At 40.0% G+C, this 22,203-nt stretch overlaps 1 protein-coding gene across 4 annotated transcripts in view; it reads left to right on the plus strand.

The window, feature by feature from the left end:
* The window catches only part of KLHDC10 (kelch domain containing 10), a 51,197-nt gene extending 30,848 nt beyond the window's left edge, over positions 1-20,349 (plus strand). For all 4 annotated transcript variants that reach the window (XM_081038585.1, XM_081038587.1, XM_081038586.1 and 1 more), the window contains 8 exons: positions 6,245-6,466; positions 7,893-8,047; positions 9,201-9,349; positions 10,989-11,073; positions 11,930-11,996; positions 12,540-12,587; positions 14,392-14,531; positions 15,137-20,349. In XM_081038585.1, coding sequence (XP_080894711.1) covers positions 6,245-6,466; positions 7,893-8,047; positions 9,201-9,349; positions 10,989-11,073; positions 11,930-11,996; positions 12,540-12,587; positions 14,392-14,531; positions 15,137-15,346 — 1,076 coding nt within the window. In that variant the 3' untranslated portion in view covers positions 15,347-20,349. The remainder of the gene's footprint in view (positions 1-6,244; positions 6,467-7,892; positions 8,048-9,200; positions 9,350-10,988; positions 11,074-11,929; positions 11,997-12,539; positions 12,588-14,391; positions 14,532-15,136) is intronic.
* Positions 20,350-22,203: the final 1,854 nt, after the last annotated feature.

The raw sequence follows: 22,203 nt of genomic DNA on the forward strand, positions 1-22,203 counted from the left end.
CCGTGCTCCAACCAACTGAGCCATCTGGTAGGCAGCTCAGCTCAAGGTGTCGTGTTCAATCTTAGTTGCAGGGGGCGCTGCCCACCTGCAACTCGAGTTGTTGAACTGGCAACCTTGTGGTTGAGAGCCCACTGGCCCATGTGGGAATCGAACTGGCAGCCTTCGGAGTTAGGAGCATGGAGCTCTAACCGCCTGAGCCACCGGGCCGCCCCCGCCCCCCCAAGGGACTTTTTTAAAATTTAATTTTTATTTTGACTTAATTTCAGATTTACAGAGAAGTTATAAGAATGGTAAATGCTTCATCCACATTCCCCAAATGTTAACATTTGATCACATTTGCTTTATCCTGTTCCCTCTCCCCTTCCCTCCTTTCTATACATAGTACATGTGTACATATACATATTCATATACATATTGTTTTTCTGTTTGAACCATTTGAGAGTAAGCTGCAGGCATGATGACTCTTTACCCCTAAATAGTTTAGTGTCTGTTCCTGAAAACAAGATATCCTCTTATGTAATTACAGAACTAGCACCCAAATCAGGAATTAACACTATTAACACTATAAACAATGGCTAAAGTTAACACTAGTATCTGAGTCACAGACCTTATTTCAGATTTTGCCAGTTATTCCAATATGATATGCTTAACAGTAAAAGATAATCCGTATCATGCATCGCATTCAGTTCTCATGTGTCTTTAGCCTTGACATTGATGTTTTTTGAACAGTACAGACTAGTTATATTGTAGAATGTCCCTTAATTGGGTTGACTCATGTTTTCTCATGATTACATTGAGCTTAAGCATTTTTGGTAGGGATGCTACTGAAGTAATAATATTCTGTTCATCTCATTGCACATGATGTGGGTTTGTCCCATTACTGGTGACATTAACTTTGATCACCTGGATAAAGTGGTACCTGCCCAAGAAACATTTTATAGATTTTAACAAACTGATTCTAAAATTCATTGTAAGAGTAAATGGAGCAACACAGTTTTTGGAAAAGAATAACACAAAGGGGGCTTTGTCCTACTAGGTGTTGATAGATCCTTCAAAGCCATCATAGTTAAAATAGTGTGGCAATGGGATAGGAATCAGTAATTAGACAGTGGAGCTAAAGAGAGCCCAGGAGCCCATGACGATAATGTAACTAGGTAGAGGGTGGCAGCTACCTTAAATCTGCTTTGCTCAGCACTTGGAAACAACTCAGTCTGTGAAGACAAGTTAATTTTATGGCTGCTGTCCTAGATAATACGATTGCTCTGCTCTGAGAATTCAGATCTTTACCTGTGCACCTCATACAGGGTATGGAATGAGTCCCTGCGGTGGGAGACACGTAACTAAGAAGTAATATTGCGTGCTGGTGTGAATGGATTGCTTTTGCCTGAGCAGCTTGGACTGGGGGAGTAGTAATAAGGTCTGCCCGCCAGCTCCATCTTCCTTGGCTTTCCTGTCTGGGTACCTAGGTGGACAACAGAAGATCTGTCTTCTCAGGTAGAGGTAACAGTGGGCTTTATACTTGGAAATAAGTGAACAATTGAAATTAAACTGAACTTATCCTGAATTCAGGCTATTCCATATAACTAGTTAATACTCTTAGCGATAAAGGTTTTAATTTTTTTAAAATGGTTTCACCACAAATTTTTGATAGCATAATCTAGAGGTGGCTGCATTTTGTCACTGATAGACTTATTAAGCAAAAATGTTATGTGCTTTATTTGCCAGCTTTTGCATTTCAGATCCCATGGTGTTGCTTTATATTGATTGTGTGCATTCCCAAAGAGCAGTAGATTTTGTGTAAAATGTGATTAGCCTTGGATATTGGGATTTTCCTAATTCTACTCTAGAACATGTCAATTTAGTATGTGATAAAGCTGGCATTTCAATTCAGTGTAGAAGGGATGACTTTCTATAAGTTATTTGGGACAATAACCTACCCTTTTTGGGGGGATAATTAGAGCCCTGTCTCGTACAATACACAAAAATAAATTCTGGATATATTACTAGAAATAAATAAGAACATTTTCATAATTTTATAATGATGCTGAGGTAGATGTAAAGCAAGAACTTTTTTTTTTTAAGGTCCAGGAGGCTTAAAAGAAAAGATTGAGAGATTCAATTACACCAAAACGTCCATATGTTAAAAGATACCATAAACAAAATTAAAAGACAAGTAGCAGGCTAGAAGAAATACAATAAATAATTTTCTACAAATATGTGAGAAGACAACTCAGTAGATAGAAAAGTGGGCGAGGGATATGATCAGGCAGTTCTCCAAAGAAGAAATACAAATGGGCCAATAACCATGTGAACTAGTAAAAATCAGAGTAGTGCAAATTAACCCGACACCAATTTACACCCAGTAGATTGGCACCAATTAAGGTTGAAGAAGGAAGAAGAAACAGGCACTTGCATTCAGCATTGCCAGGGGTATAAATTGTTCCAGTCTTTTTGGAGAGCAATATGACTCTATAACAATATTGCGTCCATAACAATTTTAAGTGTATGTTCCTTTGACCCAGAAATTCTATTTCCAGAAATACTCAGACACTTGCATATGAATCTATGTAAAGGAAGCTCTGTTACAATATTATTTTTTAATAGTGAAAATATTTGGCAGCAGCCTAATCACTATATCTCAGACAGCTAGCTTCTTTTTCCGTTTGGGCTAGAAATTAAAGCCCATTTCCCTGGTCACCGTAAGCTCCTGCTTACTCCCTGGGGTAAAGAGCAAATGTTATGGTGAGCACCTGGACGAGAAGGTGGCCCAGACATCACAGGGACACTCTCCCTCAGTTGCCTGTTCCTTCTGGATATTAGTAACAGTTCACCTGGTTCAGTTTTAATTTTTGACTTCTACATTTTATAATGGGAGTTCTTGAATCAAGTAACCTTATTCTGTGGGTGATTTAGGAGCCAGTAATTTTTAGGAAGTGAGATTTGCACATGGAGAATTTGGGGGAGGATTCTGAGAATTACTTAAATAATCTAAAACCCAATTTCATTTTGGTCAAGGTTGATGAGCCTATATCCCACGTAAGGAAATTAATTCTTGGTCTTCATGGCATCTGTCCTGACAAATTCCCATGATTTATTCATGATAAAATTTGGCTTTTTAATATGTTAGTCATTCTAGGGCTATAAACATGTTCCAAGAAATCTCTAGGTAGTGACTAAAGAGAATGAAGAGTTACCTCTTTACTCCCAACTGTAAGACTTCTCGACAGGATGTTTAATATTTATCAAACATTGATCAGATGCCCTTTACCCAGCAGTTTAATTTGCATAGATAATGAAGTTATTTACAGAAGCCAGCAATTGAGCTAGACCACCGCTGTTCAATACAAATATGTGATCCACAAATTTAAAATTTTCTGTAGCTATATTAAAAAAGTAAAAGACAGGTGACATTAATTTCAATAATATTTTTATTTAACCCACGATGTCAAAAATATTTTAAAATTTAACACAAAAATTAATAATTTCACATTCATTTTTGCATATAAGTCTTTGAAATCCAGTGGGTATTTTACGCTTGAAGCCTCTCAGTTTGGGCCAGACTCATCTCAAGTGCTCCCTGGTCATGTGTGGTTAGTGGCTTCTGCCTTGAACAGAGCAGGACTGGACTTGAAGCTGCAGAGGACGGAAATAGTAATGGTCTTATCATCGGATCCCCAGCACCTATCACACTACCTGGTACATACCAGGTGTCCAGTAAAAGTTTTGGCTTAATATACAAATAGGTAAATATAAAACCACCTTTTCATGGACTCCCCAACCTTTAATCCATGTGAGTTAAATATAATATAATCACAAAAGTAGTTGTCAGTAAACATAATGGAATGTCTTCTCTGCTGTACAGCCATTTAGAGAAAACCCTAGAACATACTGTATGTTTGTCTTCTCATATTTTCCCAAAAGCAGTTTTACAAATTACCTGTTGGCTCCAGGTTATAAAGCAAATGGCATTCTAGAGCTTCTTAGAGTTCCTGTCTGTTGACCCTGCCAACTCTGGTATGATTTTTTTCTTTAAATTTGTTTTGCTAATTCTTAGAAGCGTTCGCACGTTCTGGGAAGACCGTTGCATAATCCAAGCCCTCCCCCCAAATCATGTCTCTCTTAAGCACAATAATAGCAAAGTCCACTGAGAGTTTATAGTGTTTACTTTGACTTTTAAGTTAAAATCAACAAAAGTTCTAGTATCTGTCATATATCTCCAACTGTTTTAGGGGGTGTGGGTGATACAGAAGAATTGTTATGTACAGTCTTTGCCCGTGAGAAGTTCAGAAGCTATTTGGAAAAGAAAAATAAATGTTAACGAAATGAGTAAAGAAAAATGAAGTTTGTAAATTCAGTGTTTCTGTGTGCCTCAGGCTTGGTGGTAGAAAAGGTGATTAAGAATACATTCCTCATTCCTCAAATAGCTCGCAGCCACCCGGAAAGATACATACATAAACCAATAAACATTTGAGCGTAATAGCCAGTGTAGTAAGTCTGAAGCAGAGGATAACATCCCCTTATCCCGATGAAGAAGCTGAGAGTCAGGGAGGGCAGTGACTTGCTCAAGGTGGTAGCAGTTAGAGGAACCTGGATTCAAATCTCGATTAATTTGAGGAGCTCCGTGCTCTTTCTCCCACACCACACTTTCTGTTTCGAGATTCCTAGAAATTGAGTTCTTCACTTGAGGTAAATCACAGCTCTTGAGTAAATTTTCTAACTGATTATAGTTTGCCTAATATATTTATTCATGTATTTACATAGTTATGGTGTAGTATAATAATGTTATTAATTGTACATGTATAGCCTAATATTTGGGTAGTAAAGGGCTAAACTTTAAAGGGCTATCGGGTTTTATTGTTGAGAAAGAGCTGTATGGGCCAGACTCGGAGGCATTTCCACCATGAGGCATTGAAGGGTAGGTAGAGCAGGCCAAGGTCAAAGGGAAGGACTGGGCTTCCCAAGCAGAGAGACAAACAGGCAGGAGTGTGAGAGGTCAGGACAAGGCCGTGTCGTGAAAGGTTCTCCGCTGCTGGTCGTGGACCTCATTTCACACTTGAGCAGTAAGGAACCATCAGAGGCTCTCACAACTGACAGGTTGGACTTGAGTGATTCAATGACTCACGGTTTGTTTTTCAGTTTCTCTAGATCTGTGCAATTTCTTTTCAGGTCTTGTTTAAAAGCAAACCTAGGAAGTGGGATCATTATGATTTAAAAAAAATAAATACTTCAGGCCTATGTTAGGTTGGTGATAAATGTTTATATAATAAATGTTTATTAGGTGTCCAGCATTGTCCTAAATATTAATTAATATTATCCTAGTATCTACTCCTAATATATGAAAGTAGGTAAGTCTTTAGGGTCACAGACAACTATAGTCGCTTCCTACTCCATCCAATATATATTTGAGCATCTTTGTTTCTATAGCTATGTAAGGGTTTGCATAGGCTGGTATAAAAAATTGTAAGGGTAATAGAAATAATGTAAAGTTTGGGGTGTTTTTTCTAACTCTAAAATAATCCCGAGATAATTTTTAGTGGACTACTTGACAATAATTTAAACTTCAGAAAGCTTTCAAATATAAGTTGTAGAAATAGCTTTTCTTACTGTAAAGCTTTTAATAAGATGAAAGATGCTCTTTGAGATATAAATATATTTTTTGTTAACTGCCATAATGTTAGGAGTGGTATTTAAATTCTACGTTTTGCTCTAACTCTTTGAAAGCCAGTTTTGTTTTTAAGTGTAGAATTATATATTGTGGGGGGAAAAATAGGTTTTATGTGTGTGTATTTTTATTTATACATGACCCATTCACATTTGTGATTATATTTATGTAGTTTTCTAATATTTTCAGTTTAATTTAGTTGACCCGTGTTTTTTTCTCTTCTAAAGAAATAAGAAAATTTGTCATTTTAGCTTTTAGAGTATTAAGCCCCTCTTCCTTCTAGTCTTGAAAATCCCCAGTTATCATCCATTTTCTTGAGCTTTAATGCTATTTTGCCTGCCTTGGGAAAAATGTTTACAGTTACCAAAATCTGAAAGTGGTCCTATGAAATAGAACTGGAGACCAGCTCCTTAAAATCTTAAGTAGTGGTGTGAATGTATAAAATAACAAGCAAATAAAAAGGACATCCATGTTATAAATTTTCCCTGATCCCCATTTAAAGCTAAAATGATTGTTATCAAATTCTGTTTGTGCTTTGACTCTGCTGGGCCATCTGTGGAAAATTGTCCCCTTCTCTCCTAGGCCACAGACCTCCACCAGCACGAAGCGGACATCGCTGTGTGGCAGATAATACCAATCTCTATGTGTTTGGAGGTTATAACCCAGATTATGATGAATCAGGAGGCCCCGATAATGAAGACTATCCTCTCTTCAGGGAGCTTTGGCGGTATCATTTTGCTACAGGAGTGTGGCACCAGATGGGCACAGATGGGTACATGCCCCGGGAATTGGCCTCTATGTCACGTGAGTGCAGGCAGTTCTGAACTTTGACTTTATGAAATGTCTGAGGGGTCTGGTTCAATGTCACATGTTCTTTGTTAATAATTTATAGTAACACTGTAATATGATTAAACCCTGTTAATGGATAGACTTTTTACTTTGGTCCTGATGTGGCATGGTGACTCAGAATCACTTGGGAGTTGCCAAGTCCTGAGTTTGAATCCAGCTGCATGCCATTGACTTGCCAGATGATGTTTAGCTTCAAGTTCCTTAGCTTCAAAGCGGGATTAATGGTATCACAGAGAGTTCAACATCAAGTGTCATATATATGCTAGGCAGAAAGGAGAAGGGCAACGGATGAGGTTTATCAGGATGATGATAGCTACTGAGCAAAGTACCTCACACTGGTGTCTGTGTACTCCTCACAGCAGCCATATCATGCAGGTGCTGGAATTACTGCCCTTGTGCAAATGAGGACCCTGAGGCTTTACAGAGACCCTCGGGTATGGCTAAGCGTGCGGGCTCTGGAGCCAGACTGCCTGGGCTTGAATCCTAGCGTGGCAAGGTTTGTTTCAGGAAACCTTCAACAAGTGGTTTAAACCACTCACCACTTCCATTTCATTGTCTATAAAAATGCAGAAGATAATAAAAGTTCCTACCTCGTAGGGTTATAGTGGAGATTAATTTAGAGAGATTAAGTGACTTTCCTGAGGTCACATAGGAATTTAAACCCAGCTCTCGAGGGCTCCAGAGCCCATGTTGTTGACTTTTATACCATATCAAATGAAGAATTGGTTAAAAAATGAAAATGCCATTGAAATACTACAGTATCGCTAGTTTGAGAGTATTTACCATCAGAGAAGGAAAGAAGGTATGTGCGAGTGTGATTGTTTGTGCATATGTGTGTCTGGTGGCAGGAACAGAAGACATGGAGAACAGCGCCAAAGTTACCAGCAGGATATTAGTGTTTCTTCTTCTCTGGTGGAGGGAGGAGTAAGATGACAGCTATAGTTTAAAACGTAGAGATCCTTCCCCTAGCAGAAACAGAATGGTCCTTTTACCCCCTTCATCTTGAGTCCCTCTGGGTCTCTGCTAAGGTGAAGATGATGCTTCCATTTCCTCTTCTTTGCTGTGTACGTGAACTTTCTTGCGAGGCAGCGGTGTACCGCAGTCCATATCATTCAGTGTTGTTATACACAGTATTTCATTAATTCCACAAATGTGTACTGAATACATGGTACATACCAAACAGTGAGGTATATGATACAGTCCTTAGGGTGTGAATTAGACCTTTTTCTGCAGAACTTGCTAGTAGTTAGATGCCAAGGGTTTGAGCTTCTTCTGGGAGCATTCAAGCAGACATTTTTTAGTTTCTCGTTATTCTGGGTTTGTGTGGGAACGCGCTGCAGATAATCGGTACATAAAGGGATTTGTGCTTCTCCTCCCCCAGTGGTGCTGCACGGAAACAACCTGTTAGTGTTTGGAGGTACAGGCATCCCATTTGGTGAGAGCAACGGCAATGATGTCCACGTCTGTAACGTGAAGTATAAGAGATGGGCTTTACTCAGCTGTCGGGGGAAGAAACCCAGTCGTATATATGGACAGGTACCAATCTGTGGCAGGTCATGGTGGATGTATTTGTCTGAATTTTTCTAGTTCTGGGGACAATGGCAGAATCTTTATATTACTACCAATTTTTTAAATGGAGAATAAATTCACTGTGGCCAATATTTGATTTTTCAGTTCTCATGTGAAATTGTAATTTATAAATCTGGTTGCTTGCTGCCTTCTTTTCTTTCCCCGCCCCCTCACTCTACTTCTAATCCAATTTGGGATTGTTATCTAGACCTGTGTGAAAGTTTCTTTGTGTCAGGGCCTCACCCCACCTCCACCCCCTCCCCCAGTGAACGATTGGGCTGCATGTGGTCTGGGTCCTGTCCTCTTTAGAGTGACAGGATTCATTCAAGAGCCTTCTGACCCTAAGTAGCAGAGTAGATGATCCCTGCATGGGGTTAAGAACTGAGCTAAAACACAGATTATGTAGAGATTAGTTTCTAGTTAAGTTCCCGTACTTCAAACCTAGGTTTGAAGAGTTGTATGCAAAAAGATAGGGAGCAACTCACCATACATCAGACACCCTTCAGGAGTTATGGGCTAAGATTGAAACAACCAGTCTTTGGCTTCTTCCTCAACTAGTTGGCGTGAGTGCTGATAAATAGATTCGGAGCTATGTGTAGAGGCACATACTGGATAACTCTGTACCCACCACAGGAGGCATTTAAGCTCTAAGTAATGACCGTGACAGTAGCCAAATTTACTCTGAAGAAGAGTCTGATAGAAAACGTCATGTTTGGGGGACTGCCAACTCTAGATCTTACCTAAGGGATTCTGGTGGCTTGTTTTCATATCAGCTCCTTCTTGAGAGCATTTTTCTTCAGACTGCTTAGAAAGGGAAGCAGTTTTCAGTGGAAATGCGCATGTCCGTGATCTATAGATTCTTTGGCTGGCCAGGACCCCCTAAGGGTCATCCGACCCCTTTGCCTATCTAGGTTGAACTTGCTTTCCAGTTGAGCAAAGCTTTACCTTTCTAAAAATAACCTCCAGGTACTCTACAATCTTTAGTCCTTTAAGGGTCTGGTATTTTAGAAGGTTATAAAATATAAGTGAATTTCATACAACCTGATTTTGGGGTACCTAATAAGTGTACATTCTTTAATATAGTGTTAACGCGTCGGTCTGGTTCCCCTTTCCTCATTAGGCCATGGCTATCATCAATGGCTCCCTTTACGTCTTTGGAGGGACAACTGGCTATATTTACAGCACAGACCTGCACAAATTAGATCTTAATACCAGAGAGTGGACACAACTGAAACCAAACAACCTATCCTGTGATCTACCAGAAGAGAGGTGAGGTTCTAGGATTAGAGCAGATTTATTCTTTCTTGCTAAGATTTGATTTTTTTCAGAATGTCGGTAATGTGGTTTGAAGAAAACCCTTTGGCCTGGTTAAAATAGTTTACTGGTTGTTAGATCCCAGTTCAGCATTAAAGAAGAGCCTTCTGTCTGATAAAGGAATGATATTTCCCTTTCAACTATAGAATTTTTTTCATGTTATTTCCTCTTATGTTTCAGTTTTCCTGTATTAGGAAGATAGTAACACTTTTAAGGGAACACCAATGGTAACAATTTTAAACTAAATTTCATGTTAACAGGCAAAACAATTACTTTCTAGTTATTTCTTTGTTTCCCTTCTTAACTTGCTTATTAGGATTCTTTGGCTCATTTGCTCGCAGCTGTGTCCTCAGTACAGGCCAGTGTGCCATGCCTACAAGGGTACTAAGTGAATGTCGATTGGATGGATGGATGATGGATGGAAGGGAAGAAGGAAGGGAGGGAGGGAGGGAAGGAACCAGGATGGGTGGTGGGGATGTCATTCATTTTAAGTGCTTTATTAAACCCTCAAATATTATGATTCTCTCTAGTTGCCTTCTAGACAGCAGTCTTTGATCTTTTACTTTTCTTTCCTAATAGCAGTTCCCTCTTAAAATTAAACTCACTGGAAAACTTAAGGACATCTTTTGTTCTGTAGTTTAAAAGCAAAGATAGTAAACAATTTTTTATTCATTCTGTTTAGACTAATCTAATATCTCTTTGTTGCCTTTAAACAAAATGGCATATAGGTGCTAAAACAGAGTTTATTTTTATTGTAGTATGTTAGTGAGCTGACTATCACAGAACTACTATGAGAGGACTTGGGAAATGATGTACTGTTACTGGAATAATTTTGATGTAATTTCTTTTATCAGGGAAAGGAAGAAATAGATTAAGTTTTCAAAGCATTTTCATATGGTTGCCTTCTTGGAATCATTTTAGGAACATGTTATAAGTTGTTTCAGCTTGTAGCTAGACTGCTTGGATAAAAGTTCTAGTAGGCGTTTCACATTATATTCACAGTTCTGTGTAGCATAATTTGTCTGATATCTTTGTGTCTGTTAAATAATTTTCTTAATTTGAACACCCACAGTCTAGGGTTTCTAATTAAATGTAGGCAGATCACTTTTTAAACCTCTATAATAATTTCCCCCCTTAGACAAAGTTATCACAAAAATGTTATATCAAATCTAGAAAATACAAATGAGAAAAATAAGAAAAACAAAATCTAAACTCAGAGGTAACCAGGGTCAACATTCTGGATGTAACCTTCTAATCGTTTTCTTTGCATATTTGTGTAACTATACATTTTTAATGGGATTATAGCCTATCTGCTCTTATATAACTGTGTTTGTGTGTTTTTTCCAGTTAATGACACGAAACCAAGGTCTCAATATCATTAATCATTCTCTATGCTGACGTTCTTATTGATTGAATTATTAAATCATTTTATGTGTATTCTGTAATTTATTTAACCAATTTACTATTATTAAATACTTAGGTTAGTTCTGATCATTTATTACTATAAATAATGATGCAATAAAAAGCCTTGTAGCTAAATCTTAGGTAGATCATTTTTCCCTTAATTATAAATGTATTTTATTGTGTATTTTAGATACCGGCATGAAATTGCACATGACGGGCAGAGGATTTACATCTTGGGAGGTGGCACTTCCTGGACAGCTTACTCCTTAAACAAGGTATATTTTATAAAAGAGAGAGAAAAAGAGGGAGAAGGCATAGAGAGAGGCATATCTTATACTAAGCAAGATAATTCTGTTACTGTAGATATTTTAATTTTTGAAAAGGTTCTTCGTCCACACCTATTTTGTGTCACACGCTCTTTATAATATAAGATTGAACTCGGTGCCTCTCATGTGCTCTCCAGTCGACAGCCACGTTATCACACACTGAAAATACTTGATGAAAATTATCCCCTGATGCTGGATGAGGAAATGTGACTAAAAGGAAGGTACAGTAGGTTGAATGGAGCAACTAATTGGAATTAGAACCAGAATTCTCAGAATGTCACATCCCTGTCATCCTCAGTGCTGTCTTCTAAAAAGAACAGGCCTTTTCAGGGCTACATGTCACTAACTTTAGGAAGCTGAGCTCTGAAGGGCTTTTCTTCATCCCTGTGGCATTTCCAAATGCACACATCCCCGGGGAAATCTACAGTAGGCTACAGAGCTCCTGGTCTGCTTCAGAACCTGAATGGTCTTTTTGGACAAAACTGCATTCCCATGTTTTCTTACCAACACTTGCCTTTTTTTTAAAATAAAAATGATGGATGTTCATTGTAGAATATGTGGAGGTTTCAGTATTCCAAACTTTTTACTTCATTTTTCTGTGATTTTTAAATATTGAGATCATACATGTGCTTAATTTTCAACTGTTTCATTTAATGTTTTGTCTTATATTAGAATTAGCAAAGATCAGAGAAAAGAAGACTTTTCAACCAAGAATATATGTTTGTCCAGGTTGTTGTTAAAAATCCAGTTTTATAGCTAGCTTAAATTATTTGTGTGTATATCTTCTTTTTTTCTCTCTTTCCAGATCCATGCTTACAACCTTGAAACAAATGCATGGGAGGAAATAGCAACAAAACCCCATGAAAAAATAGGTAAATTTATAATATTGATTCATTTATCTTTAACAAATGTATTTTATCTTTTACTTGTTTTGGAAGGGAAAATTAATTTTACTGAGTTATATGACTAGTAAAATATCTGTTGAAGTGGTATTAGAAATTACTTGTAGTCCTTAACCCAATTATTATTCTTCCTCAGCAACTGAGCAGAGACTTTTAATGGGGATTGCTGCATTCTGTGGAAGTGGGGAAATGTGGGTGAGATAAGAAATAAGCACCTAAATCAAGATCTCCCTGTCTCTTTGTGGGTAAAAGGGCTGGGGAAATCCACTAGTAACCCCTGCCCTCCGCCACCCCACTTTGTTTCCCTGACCCCTTAACATTGTACTGTTATGAGACTTCTGATGGCTGTATGTTAGTGTAAAATAAGAAGGGGTTGGAAGGACTAGTCGATGTTTGTTTAATGCAACAAAGGGACTTTTTCAGTGAGTTACTCATAGTATGTCTTTCGTTATAGCAGCATGATTCCCAGTCTTTCTGTGAATAATGGAATTTCTATGTTTATGTGTTTGGCAGGTTTTCCTGCAGCCCGAAGATGTCACAGTTGTGTTCAAATAAAAAATGGTAAGGATTTTAAATAACTTTCTGGTTCCATTTTTGTAATTATGTATGCTGAGAATGTCTTATTTCTTAATAATAGCTCCTTAAAAGAGGTATAACTTAGGGAAGAGTCTATTCCTTGTAGTTTAAACTTAAAGGGAAATCCACAAAGTTATGCCTCTCTCAGCGATTTTCATGAAGTAAACTAGTATGGTGTTTGGGTTCCTTCAGTTATCAGAGAACTCAAAAATTGGCAATAAATAAGCTTTTATTAGCCGACCTGATCTTTCAGCATCCCCCCGCAACAGATTTCTGTGGTTATGGTGGGGAATACTAATAATCCTGACCTACAGTAGAGACCTCAGTGGACATTGTATTAAAATTGTACTAACTCCTTCAGAGTGTTATTTCATAAAGTTTATTCTCTTCTCTGTCTGATACCAAATAGGATTCTTAGCTCACTCTTTGGCTATATTACAACTAAGGCCTTGTATGGCTTCCGAAAGCGGCTGCAGAGACTATCTAAGTGTAATAAATGACTCCTCTTTGGGTAACCTTCCTGTCTTTTAATTTACAGCTTATTTTATAGTTTGATATAGTGCCTTACGTTTTTTCTGGGAGGAAGTTGTGTGTAAATGAGTTTGATAGCCTGTGTCCTTTCAGCAGCTTAGTTCAGATTTCACTAGGATTATGCTGCCATCTCTAGTACAGAAGTTCTTTTTATTCTGCTTCTGCTTTTGGGATAAGATTTATAGCATTGTTCAACTTTGCTTTCTAAGAATGGAGCTGTACTCTTCTTGAATCCTAGCCAAAAAGGTTTCCAGTGTATTTTATAGTTTAATTAAGTATTGACTCGAACTTGGTCTAGACCTGGATTATGACATCTCTTCATTTGATGTTTTGAGGCCAGGCCCCGTCCGGACGGAATTCAACCTTAGTGCTGGGCATTTAGTTGGAAGGTTCACATAGTCTTTGTTACAAGTTTTCTAATTAGATATAACTAACTGATGTTAGAAAAACAAAAAAGCAACAAAACCTTTGATTTTGGGAAGGTTTTATTTCTGACAAAAATAGCCACACGGGATCGAATGGGGCTTCAAATTGTCCTCCTTGGGCTGAAGAAAGCTTGGCAGAGCCTCTTTTGTGCCCCCAAACTGAGCTTTGCAGCAAACTTTTCTCCTCAGGTTAACTGTCTGCACAGAGGACGTTTGTCTCTATGGGCAGGTAAATATCTGTCCTTTCCCAGACGTTATTTAACAGTTCACAAACTGGTGGCCTGCAGATTTTTTTTTGTTTGGCTTGTATGTGTATTAAAATTTTTTTATTTAGTGGCTACCCCTTAAAAATCAAAATGTATCCCTTTTTAAGAAATCCATATTTGCAGCTTCTCTTGAAAGATTGCAGGAGGTGGCCATTGCTGAGCCTAAGTCCTGCATGGTGTCAATCAGTGGAGCTGTGTCGCCCTCTCCCCCTACAGAGCGTGTGCACTCCCGTTTGTTCCCTGCACCCCATTTGTCTATTTTCCCTGGACCTTCCTGCTCATTCACATTCTGTGCCTGGCACCTCTAGGTACTTGAATTTGAGAACCCAGACGTGAAGCCTCCTTAGAGGCTTGTACCCTTCGTGCTAGCAAAGAGCCCAAGTAGTGTCCCAACTCTGTAGAGGGACAAGGCAGCAGCAGGGAGGCCCGCCCAGCTGAAGGCCTCTACGGAACGGGGGAGTCCACTGAACCGGGCCCAGATCAGCGAGGCGTGTGAGCTCCTACGGAACATGCTGTGGCCGTGGCTCGTTGCCTTTGTGTGATCTTGGCTTTCTCTTTTCTCGATAGATGTGTTTATTTGTGGGGGCTATAATGGAGAAGTGATCCTGGGAGATATCTGGAAGTTGAATCTGCAGACTTTTCAGTGGGTAAAGCTCCCAGCTACCATGCCAGAGCCTGTGTATTTTCACTGTGCAGCTGTTACACCAGTAAGTTTTCATTTTCATCTCTTCCTTACGTAGTTGCAGACGCTAAGGAAATCTTAGGGATATTAGCAAGAAAAAAAAGATTCTGATATTAGCAACCCTTGGATGAAGAACGTGTTTTTTAAAACTGTCTCCCAAAGCTAGCTCTTGTGAAAAGAGGGGAGGAAGAAAACGTCCTATGCAAGTATAAGAGAGCAGCATAAATGTAAAAGGCCCTGGCAGCGTTGTCACGGGCTTTCCTGCGAGGGTAGGAGAGTTTTATCCCAGCATGCCACGGCAGTGAAGATCCTACTCGTTTTTTGAACGCAAAGATCTTGATTTTCATCTCTGTATTTCCAGTTTTTGGTACAATGGATACTTAATACAGTCTTACTTTAATGTTTGTTGAAGTTGTTGAAGTGAAAAAAAGAATCTGTAAATTTTGCCTTAGGAATGCATTCATTGTTTAAATCAGTCTTGTTCCCTGCACTATGTTGGGATGAGTGAGAAATTCTTTGTTTCACCTCATTGCAGTTCAGCTTACGGTGAAGCTTTTTGCTTTACCTTCAGCTTAAGGATCTGTATGTCTCCCATTTGATTTGATCGTGTCTGACTGCATTTGTTCATAGGCTGGTTGCATGTATATTCACGGAGGAGTGGTGAACATCCACGAAAACAAACGGACTGGGTCATTGTTTAAGATCTGGCTGGTGGTACCTAGCCTGCTGGAACTGGCATGGGAGAAGCTGCTTGCGGCCTTCCCTAACCTAGCAAACCTCTCCCGAACACAGCTTCTGCACCTTGGACTCACACAGGGACTCATCGAGCGCTTGAAATGAGCATTTCTGGACTGTTCACTGATACTGGAAATGTTAACTTAAAGAGACTCCTTTATTTATGGGCAGTGTAGAATGTGCTACAAAGAGGATTGGTTACCCTGATCAAGGCCTTATTCAGAAAATACATCAGATGCCTTTCTGTACATTGGTTCTAAGTTTATGGAATCTCACTTTCCCTTGTGCTTCTTTGCTTCTCTCCCTCCCGCGCCAACACACACGCACACAGGCACACACGCACACATGCACGCACATATTCATTCACTCACGTACTCCCTCACCCTTGATGGAGTTGAGGGAAAGTCTGAAAGTACCTTAATAATGTTATGAATCAAGATAAGATAATGAATTTTTTAAAGGAACTCTGAACATACGACCCTGTCAGCCAGTGCGCTATAAATTAACGCCACATCATCAAGGAAAACAAAAATGAAATGAAAAAATTTTAAGTCCTGCAACCACAAGACGTTTTGGGGCTAGAACAAGAAGGCTAACCTTGAGAACCTTGCAGGCTACATGTAAAGCTACTTGTTTAACTTTACTATTTATTTTCAAAGAGACATCTAATTGAGGAGCTAGATCTAACCGCCGCAGGCATCGACATCTTGCTGCGTAGGTACCCAAACCTAATTTTTGACTTTGGAGGAAAGTTAAGCAGCTCAGCAACTCTTGATTAGTGATTTCTTTTCTCATCCTCATGATGCCAGCAATGGTTAGAGTTGGTTTGTCAAAAGACTTATGTGTGTGTATCGTAGTTGTGTTGTTTATTATTGCTCTTAGAAATTGTGACACCAAGAACATTTCAAATCAAGAAACTTACGGTGGTCAGAGTCCTTCCTTCAGAGCAGTTTTGAAATTCTCCTAAGCTTATTAATGGTTTCCAGTATCTCTTTGACTTCTTACTTCTTCACGGGGAATTGCAGACCCTAAATATGTGGCACAAATGCATTGGGACATAAATGTAAGCTAGTGAGAGGCCAGAGAAGGGCGGGGCAGGGAGGGCTGCTGCTCTGGGCTGTGAGCTTTGACTGTCATGTTGACCCTTTTCTTCTAGAACTTGTTTTTTTTCTAACTCTGGGCCACACGCCTGCCATTTTCTTAGGCGACAAGTTTTATCTCTAGAAAGCCAATTGGCCCTTGCTTACTCTCTTAGCTTATTGCCCCCTTTTCTGTCTGCTTCAGCATGCATGGTGCTGTGAGTAATTATCTAGTAAGGGGATAAAAGGTTTTTCAGGAAAAGCCACAGATCATCCTTCCTGAAGAGCAAAGTATCATTTAACAAACTAGCAGGAGGAAGGAATGAAACTTAGGATCATTCGCTTTTTGGTGTGAAATTTTTAGTCCTGGTTTGTTTTGTGTTGTTTTTTTAGTTCTAAAGAAGAAATGACCTAAATGCTCACGTGCTTCGCCATCAGGCTGCTAGAGCGGTTCAGGGAGTCGCCAGACCTGAGCATTGGAAGGCCTGCGGTGTATGTACTACAGGTGCTATGGGTGCACAGGGGGGCAGTGCTGACCGTCCCATTGGTCACCTCGCAACAGGAGGCTCAGATGGGGATTTAGGACACGTTTTTCCTTTAAGTGCCTCTTTTTCTCTTAGCTTTTAAACTCTTATTTTTCCTTCGTCCCAGAAGGGATCGCTTTAGCTCATGTGTGGATTTCAAATCACCTTTGAGTTATGGCCCAAAAGTTACTATCCAGTGTTCATTTCTGGGAAAGAGAAAACTGTGGCCTCTAGACTTGGACTCCTAAATTCCAGGCCTTATTATAACATCCCATCCTCGTTGGGTTGAGTTCATGGAGACTGTTCAGCAAGGTCTTGTAATAACCATTTATCTGTGAGTTTGGGTCCTTTTTGGGGGAATGAGGGTGTGGGAGAGGCAGGAAAAGGAGCAACTCCCCTAGAAGTCCCACCCCCATCTTGTCATGACCAGATCGTGTAGCATTTAACTTTTTACCACCCACTGCTGGGCTTGTTGCAGTGAGGAGTTGTCTCTAGCACAAGTCAGTCTGAGCAGCCCCATTAGTTCAGAGCAAAGCTTTGCTGCCTGACTGCAGCCTGGTCTCTGGACTATTAATTCTGGAATATATCCAGAATTAAACAAGTCACGCTGTCTAGGGTGGCGAAAGGATTTTTGTCATGGATTTATTTATCTAGGGATCAAAGACTGAGTGCTCAGCCTGTGTGCCTCTCCTTCCATGGTTCTTGGGATATAAGCAGGTCTCCCGCTCTATGACACGAGAGAGCTAGAAAGAGTCTTGTTCAACCCACATGCTGTCATCCTTTTTAAAGCCTTCTGAGGGCGGTCTTCTTTGAGGTAGACTTTGGAGGCCCGACATCCAAGACCTTGTGTTTGGCGTTTTCATGAAAGTACATTTCCTTGGTCTAAAGTGTCTTCTTTTAACATAACATTTTTTTAGCAAAATGATGGAGTACGAGCAGCTCCGAGCACGACAGAACTACACCTTGTGCCCATGCGCTGGACGCCAGATGAGGCTGTGTGATGGCTTAAATGTAGCTGACTAGGGTTCCGTGTAAGGGCCACCAGGTGTTTCAGTACATGCACAGCCAGTTTGTAAAGTTGGTCTTGGACTTTAACTCTGAATTCCCAACACTGTTACTTGATTTAGGGACGTTGATGCCTGCTGCTTCTCAGCCTCTTTGAGGTACCCCGAGCCATCTTACTGCAGTCCTATGAATTGAAGTGCAATATATAGAAACACATATGGGTATATACAGATTATATATATAGGGAGGGTGTGACTATAAAGCAGGTAGACTACTTTTGTGTATCTGTCTTGGGGAGGCCAGCTCATTACTTTAGAGACAAACTATACCAAGAATTGAGATGTGATCGGCTGGCTTAAGCCAACTCGTAGTAAAGCTGGATTTTCAAGTCCGTGTTTTCTCACTCCATTTCTGGTTCCTTCAGTTTCTTAGAGATGAGACTTTCCCCGGTCATCTTTATACTATCTCATGTTTGCATATCTTCCTGCATTTCTTTGCCCAGGGACAAGGAAGTCTATCTGTGAGAGTTTTCTAAATGGAGAATTAAAACCTAATATTTAATACTATCGGTTCTCCCATGCATATACTAATTTATCTGTGAATATCATACTTTATTAAGTAAAGAAAATCATGTTTTCTTCATTTAATAAAGCATTTTATACATTCTGGAAAAAAAAATCTATAAACCAGTATAGAATAGATTGAAATTTTAACTGTTCTTCAGGGGTCAGACTGAAACCCTCTCCACTGGCAGAATCTTCTTTTTTCAGGGCCCTAGTGACATGATACAAAAATTTGCTCTAAACTATTCGTGTCTATTACATAGCTAGATTTTAAAATACAATAAAAACATTAACATTACTAAGCAAAAGGTATATTAACAGTGACCTTTGGTTACCCAGAGTAGCAAGACTAAAGCACAGATAATCGGAATCCATGGATAATCAACGTTTCTATCAAACCATTGATTCATATGTAGTTCTTTCTCCCTACCCCTTTCCCACAGGCACCTCCTCTCCAGTGGAGTGAGGCTAATGCGTAGTTAGAAACGGAAAAGGAAGACTCACGGAGGGGCTAGAAGCCAGCGGACATGTAAGCAGCCTGACTAGCTGCAATTGGTCAATCTGCGGACAGCTGTAGATTGCTGAAATTAGGACCCAGGGGTGGTGATCCCAAGTTTAGCTGTTACTCCTCTGCTTGGACATAGTTTCCTGCCCTGAGTTCTAGTCCATCTCTCCTCTAACCACCAAAGAACTCTTAGCACCTGTGGGAAGACAAAGCAGAGCATGATACACATGACACCCGTCACTTGAACACATTTCTTTGGCTCTTAACAGATACTGCTTTCCCGCTGTTCTTGCAGGAGCCTCATTTTTTTCCTTTGAAATACCTTTTCCAGCCATATAGTAGCTTGGCACGCAGGAAAGATTGAGTTATCCTCTAAGACTCTGTTGGTCTTAACTCTGTAAAACCTCTTTGTTTTTAGGTGGTCTTGCAGATGTTTAGAAAGTAGCACAGGTCCCTGAATTGCCTGCCTGCCAGCACTCTGATGTAGCACACAAAGTCATTTTTCTTATTCTTCATTGTTCTGGCATTGAGCTCCAAGATGGAGGAGGGTTTATGGTCTTGTGACCATAAGCTCCAGAAACTAGTCACTTAGCTTGAACTGCTTTGTTTCCCCCAAATACCTTGGAACTCTAGGGGTGTTGGCAGGTCCTGAGGTGGGCTCCGTCGAGTTCCATAACCTCTGCATGCGTCACCACCAGAGCACGCCCCGTGGTGGCATCTCCCTTCTAAGGCCCTTAGATTCGGTGGAAAGCGACCTCTTCCCCTGTCTGGTGTTACGAAAAGAAATTCTGAGTTGTGCTTCAAAAGTGGTGCCATCTTTTTAGTATAATTTTCATGTTTTTTTTATTTTGTATTTTGTTTTTTTGTTGTTGTTTTTTTCACTTTTTAGAAGTTTTTTAAAGGCCCTGCCTAGTCAGTGTACAGGGTGAGCCAGAGGCGGTTCCACCTTAGTAATTGCTGTTGTACTAGTTGCACATTTAGAATACAAAGGAGGCATCAGAAACACACTGACTTTCTCTAAAGCCACTTCCTTGTACAGAGTCTGAGCAGGGACACCTCCCTGTAAAGGCACCTGCTAATGAGGACTTTACTGGAAGAACCTAGGCAAGAAAGGGAAACCTCTCGCACATGCAGCCTCTGCGGGTGAGCCTGGGAGGGGCTCTTCGTACAGGGTATGCTTAGGCCACACACGATGCTTGCCTTACTATGAAGCTATTGCCCCAGTTCTGTGAAATAGTGTGGAAGTCCTTTTGCAGTCTGGTGTGCATGCCGTGTGATCAGGACAGCTTTTCCACCTTACCTGATTTCCTCCAAGCAGGTAGGAAATATAGTGAATTTACCCTAAAATGTCCAATCTGTATTTATGTACCTTGTCAGTGTTTTGCTGTTGGTTTTCTAAAACAATCTGATCAATAAATCTTACCCAAATCTGTTTGATTCAAGGCCACCTTGATTGTCTGATGGTAATTTGTGTATGTGAGCTCACCTGTGTGATCTAAGCATCAATCCCACCCACCTCCACTACCTCCTTTATCCCCCACCAGGGTCCACTTTTCTCTACAATATCCACCCCCACCCCCTGTGGGCTCCTTCTGTCTGCTTACCACCTGGAACTCCTGGACACACAATAGTCCCGTCAACAGAACTTGGCTCCCTCAGGATGTCAACACAGATGTGGCTGTGGGGTAGGTCACACCCCCTTTTACTGCCCCATCTCATATATTCCCCAAACTACCACTAGACAAGTTTGTAAGTATCAACACTTTTCTGAAGGTCAGAGGAGCTACTGAGAATTGAAAGGGAAAATGTGAACCTTCACATACAGTCATGATTATCTTTATGATTCAAGGGAAAAGCCCCAGAAGGAGCTGAGACTTTCATCGCGGTCCTTTGGGGATGAAACCACAGTTCCTAGTTCTGGCTTTGCTCTTCCGGATGTTTTCCTCTCCAAAACCTCCACTTTGTCTCACTTCACCCTCTAAAGGATCCCTTTTCCCAGCAGTACTTTTCCCTGGTCTCTTAAGTCTATAGAAGGTGTAGACACTCCAAGACTGATCCTTCCAGATCAGTCAAGTGATCCTTCCAGAAATGCACACATGCTTCTTATTTTTAATTATTTCCATTGACAAACTATTGAAGCAAATACACCTTCCCAGGTGTATTTGATGTTACAAGATAAATCTACAAGGAGGAAAAGGTACAATTCCACAATTAATTTCTAAGACTTCCCTACATTTATTATGCAGAGTGATTTTATTTCCTTTGGTTTATTTCTCTCATCTCTTCTAAAGTAAACTCCCCTCAGACATACCAGGAAAAGGAAATGGACCCTAATGCCTTTTAGGCTGTAGACCAGCCAGCGCTTTGAAATAAACTCCCGTTTGTATCTGATTTGGCTCTTAAATAAGGCCCATCTCAGTTGGGGGAAAGGGTTTTGGTGGCTTAGTCGGTTTGGGTGCTTTTGCTCTTCCCAGCTGTGTGTATAAAATTCTAGTTTGTTGAAATGCTGTTACCAAGCTGTTATAACCGGATAGTACAACCATGTTCTCTTGCAATGATTCTTCTGCAGTAATTGAGAAGAGAGGACATAGATAAAACCACCCAGTTTCCATACTATCTTCAAAAGTGAGGCCCAGGTTCCAGACCAGCGCTAAACTATCGAGTTTTCTGCACTGACGGAAGTGTTCTATAATTTCACTGTTCAATATGTAGTAGCTACTAGCCACTGGCTACTGAGAACTTCAAATGTGGTTAGTGTGACTGAGGAACTCAATTTGAAATGTGATTTAATTTATTTAAATGTAAATAGCCACAGGTAGCTAGGGGCTACCTAAGTATTTGATAGTGCAGTTCTAGAAAGAAATGACCTGGAGAATTGGGAGACCAGGGCCTCAGTTTTCTTTTCCCTAAAATGGGGCCAATAATAGTAACACATCTCGACATTATTGGGTGGCTTAAATGAGTCCATATGTGTAAAGTGCTTAGAGCGAGGCCTGGCATGTAATAAGCACGGTTAGGTATTTATTATTGCTCTCTACAGTGGATGGAACAGGAACTAAAGGAGAAGTATTTACTTAAAATCACGGAAGTTACCAATAAAGAAGTTAAATATAAGAGGAGAAGGCAGGGGAGATAGATTGATGTACGTGAGCTAAATCCTCATCTTCCATAGCAGGCAGGTAATATAGAGAATGTCTCAAATTGAAGCAGTAATCAGGAAAGCATATTAATGAGAGCTCTAAAGGAAGGTATCCCAAAGAAGCCCAAATTGCTAACAGTAGTGAGC

Source organism: Rhinolophus hipposideros (assembly GCF_964194185.1).
Source record: "Rhinolophus hipposideros genome assembly, chromosome: 25".
Taxonomy (NCBI): Eukaryota; Metazoa; Chordata; class Mammalia; order Chiroptera; family Rhinolophidae; genus Rhinolophus; species Rhinolophus hipposideros.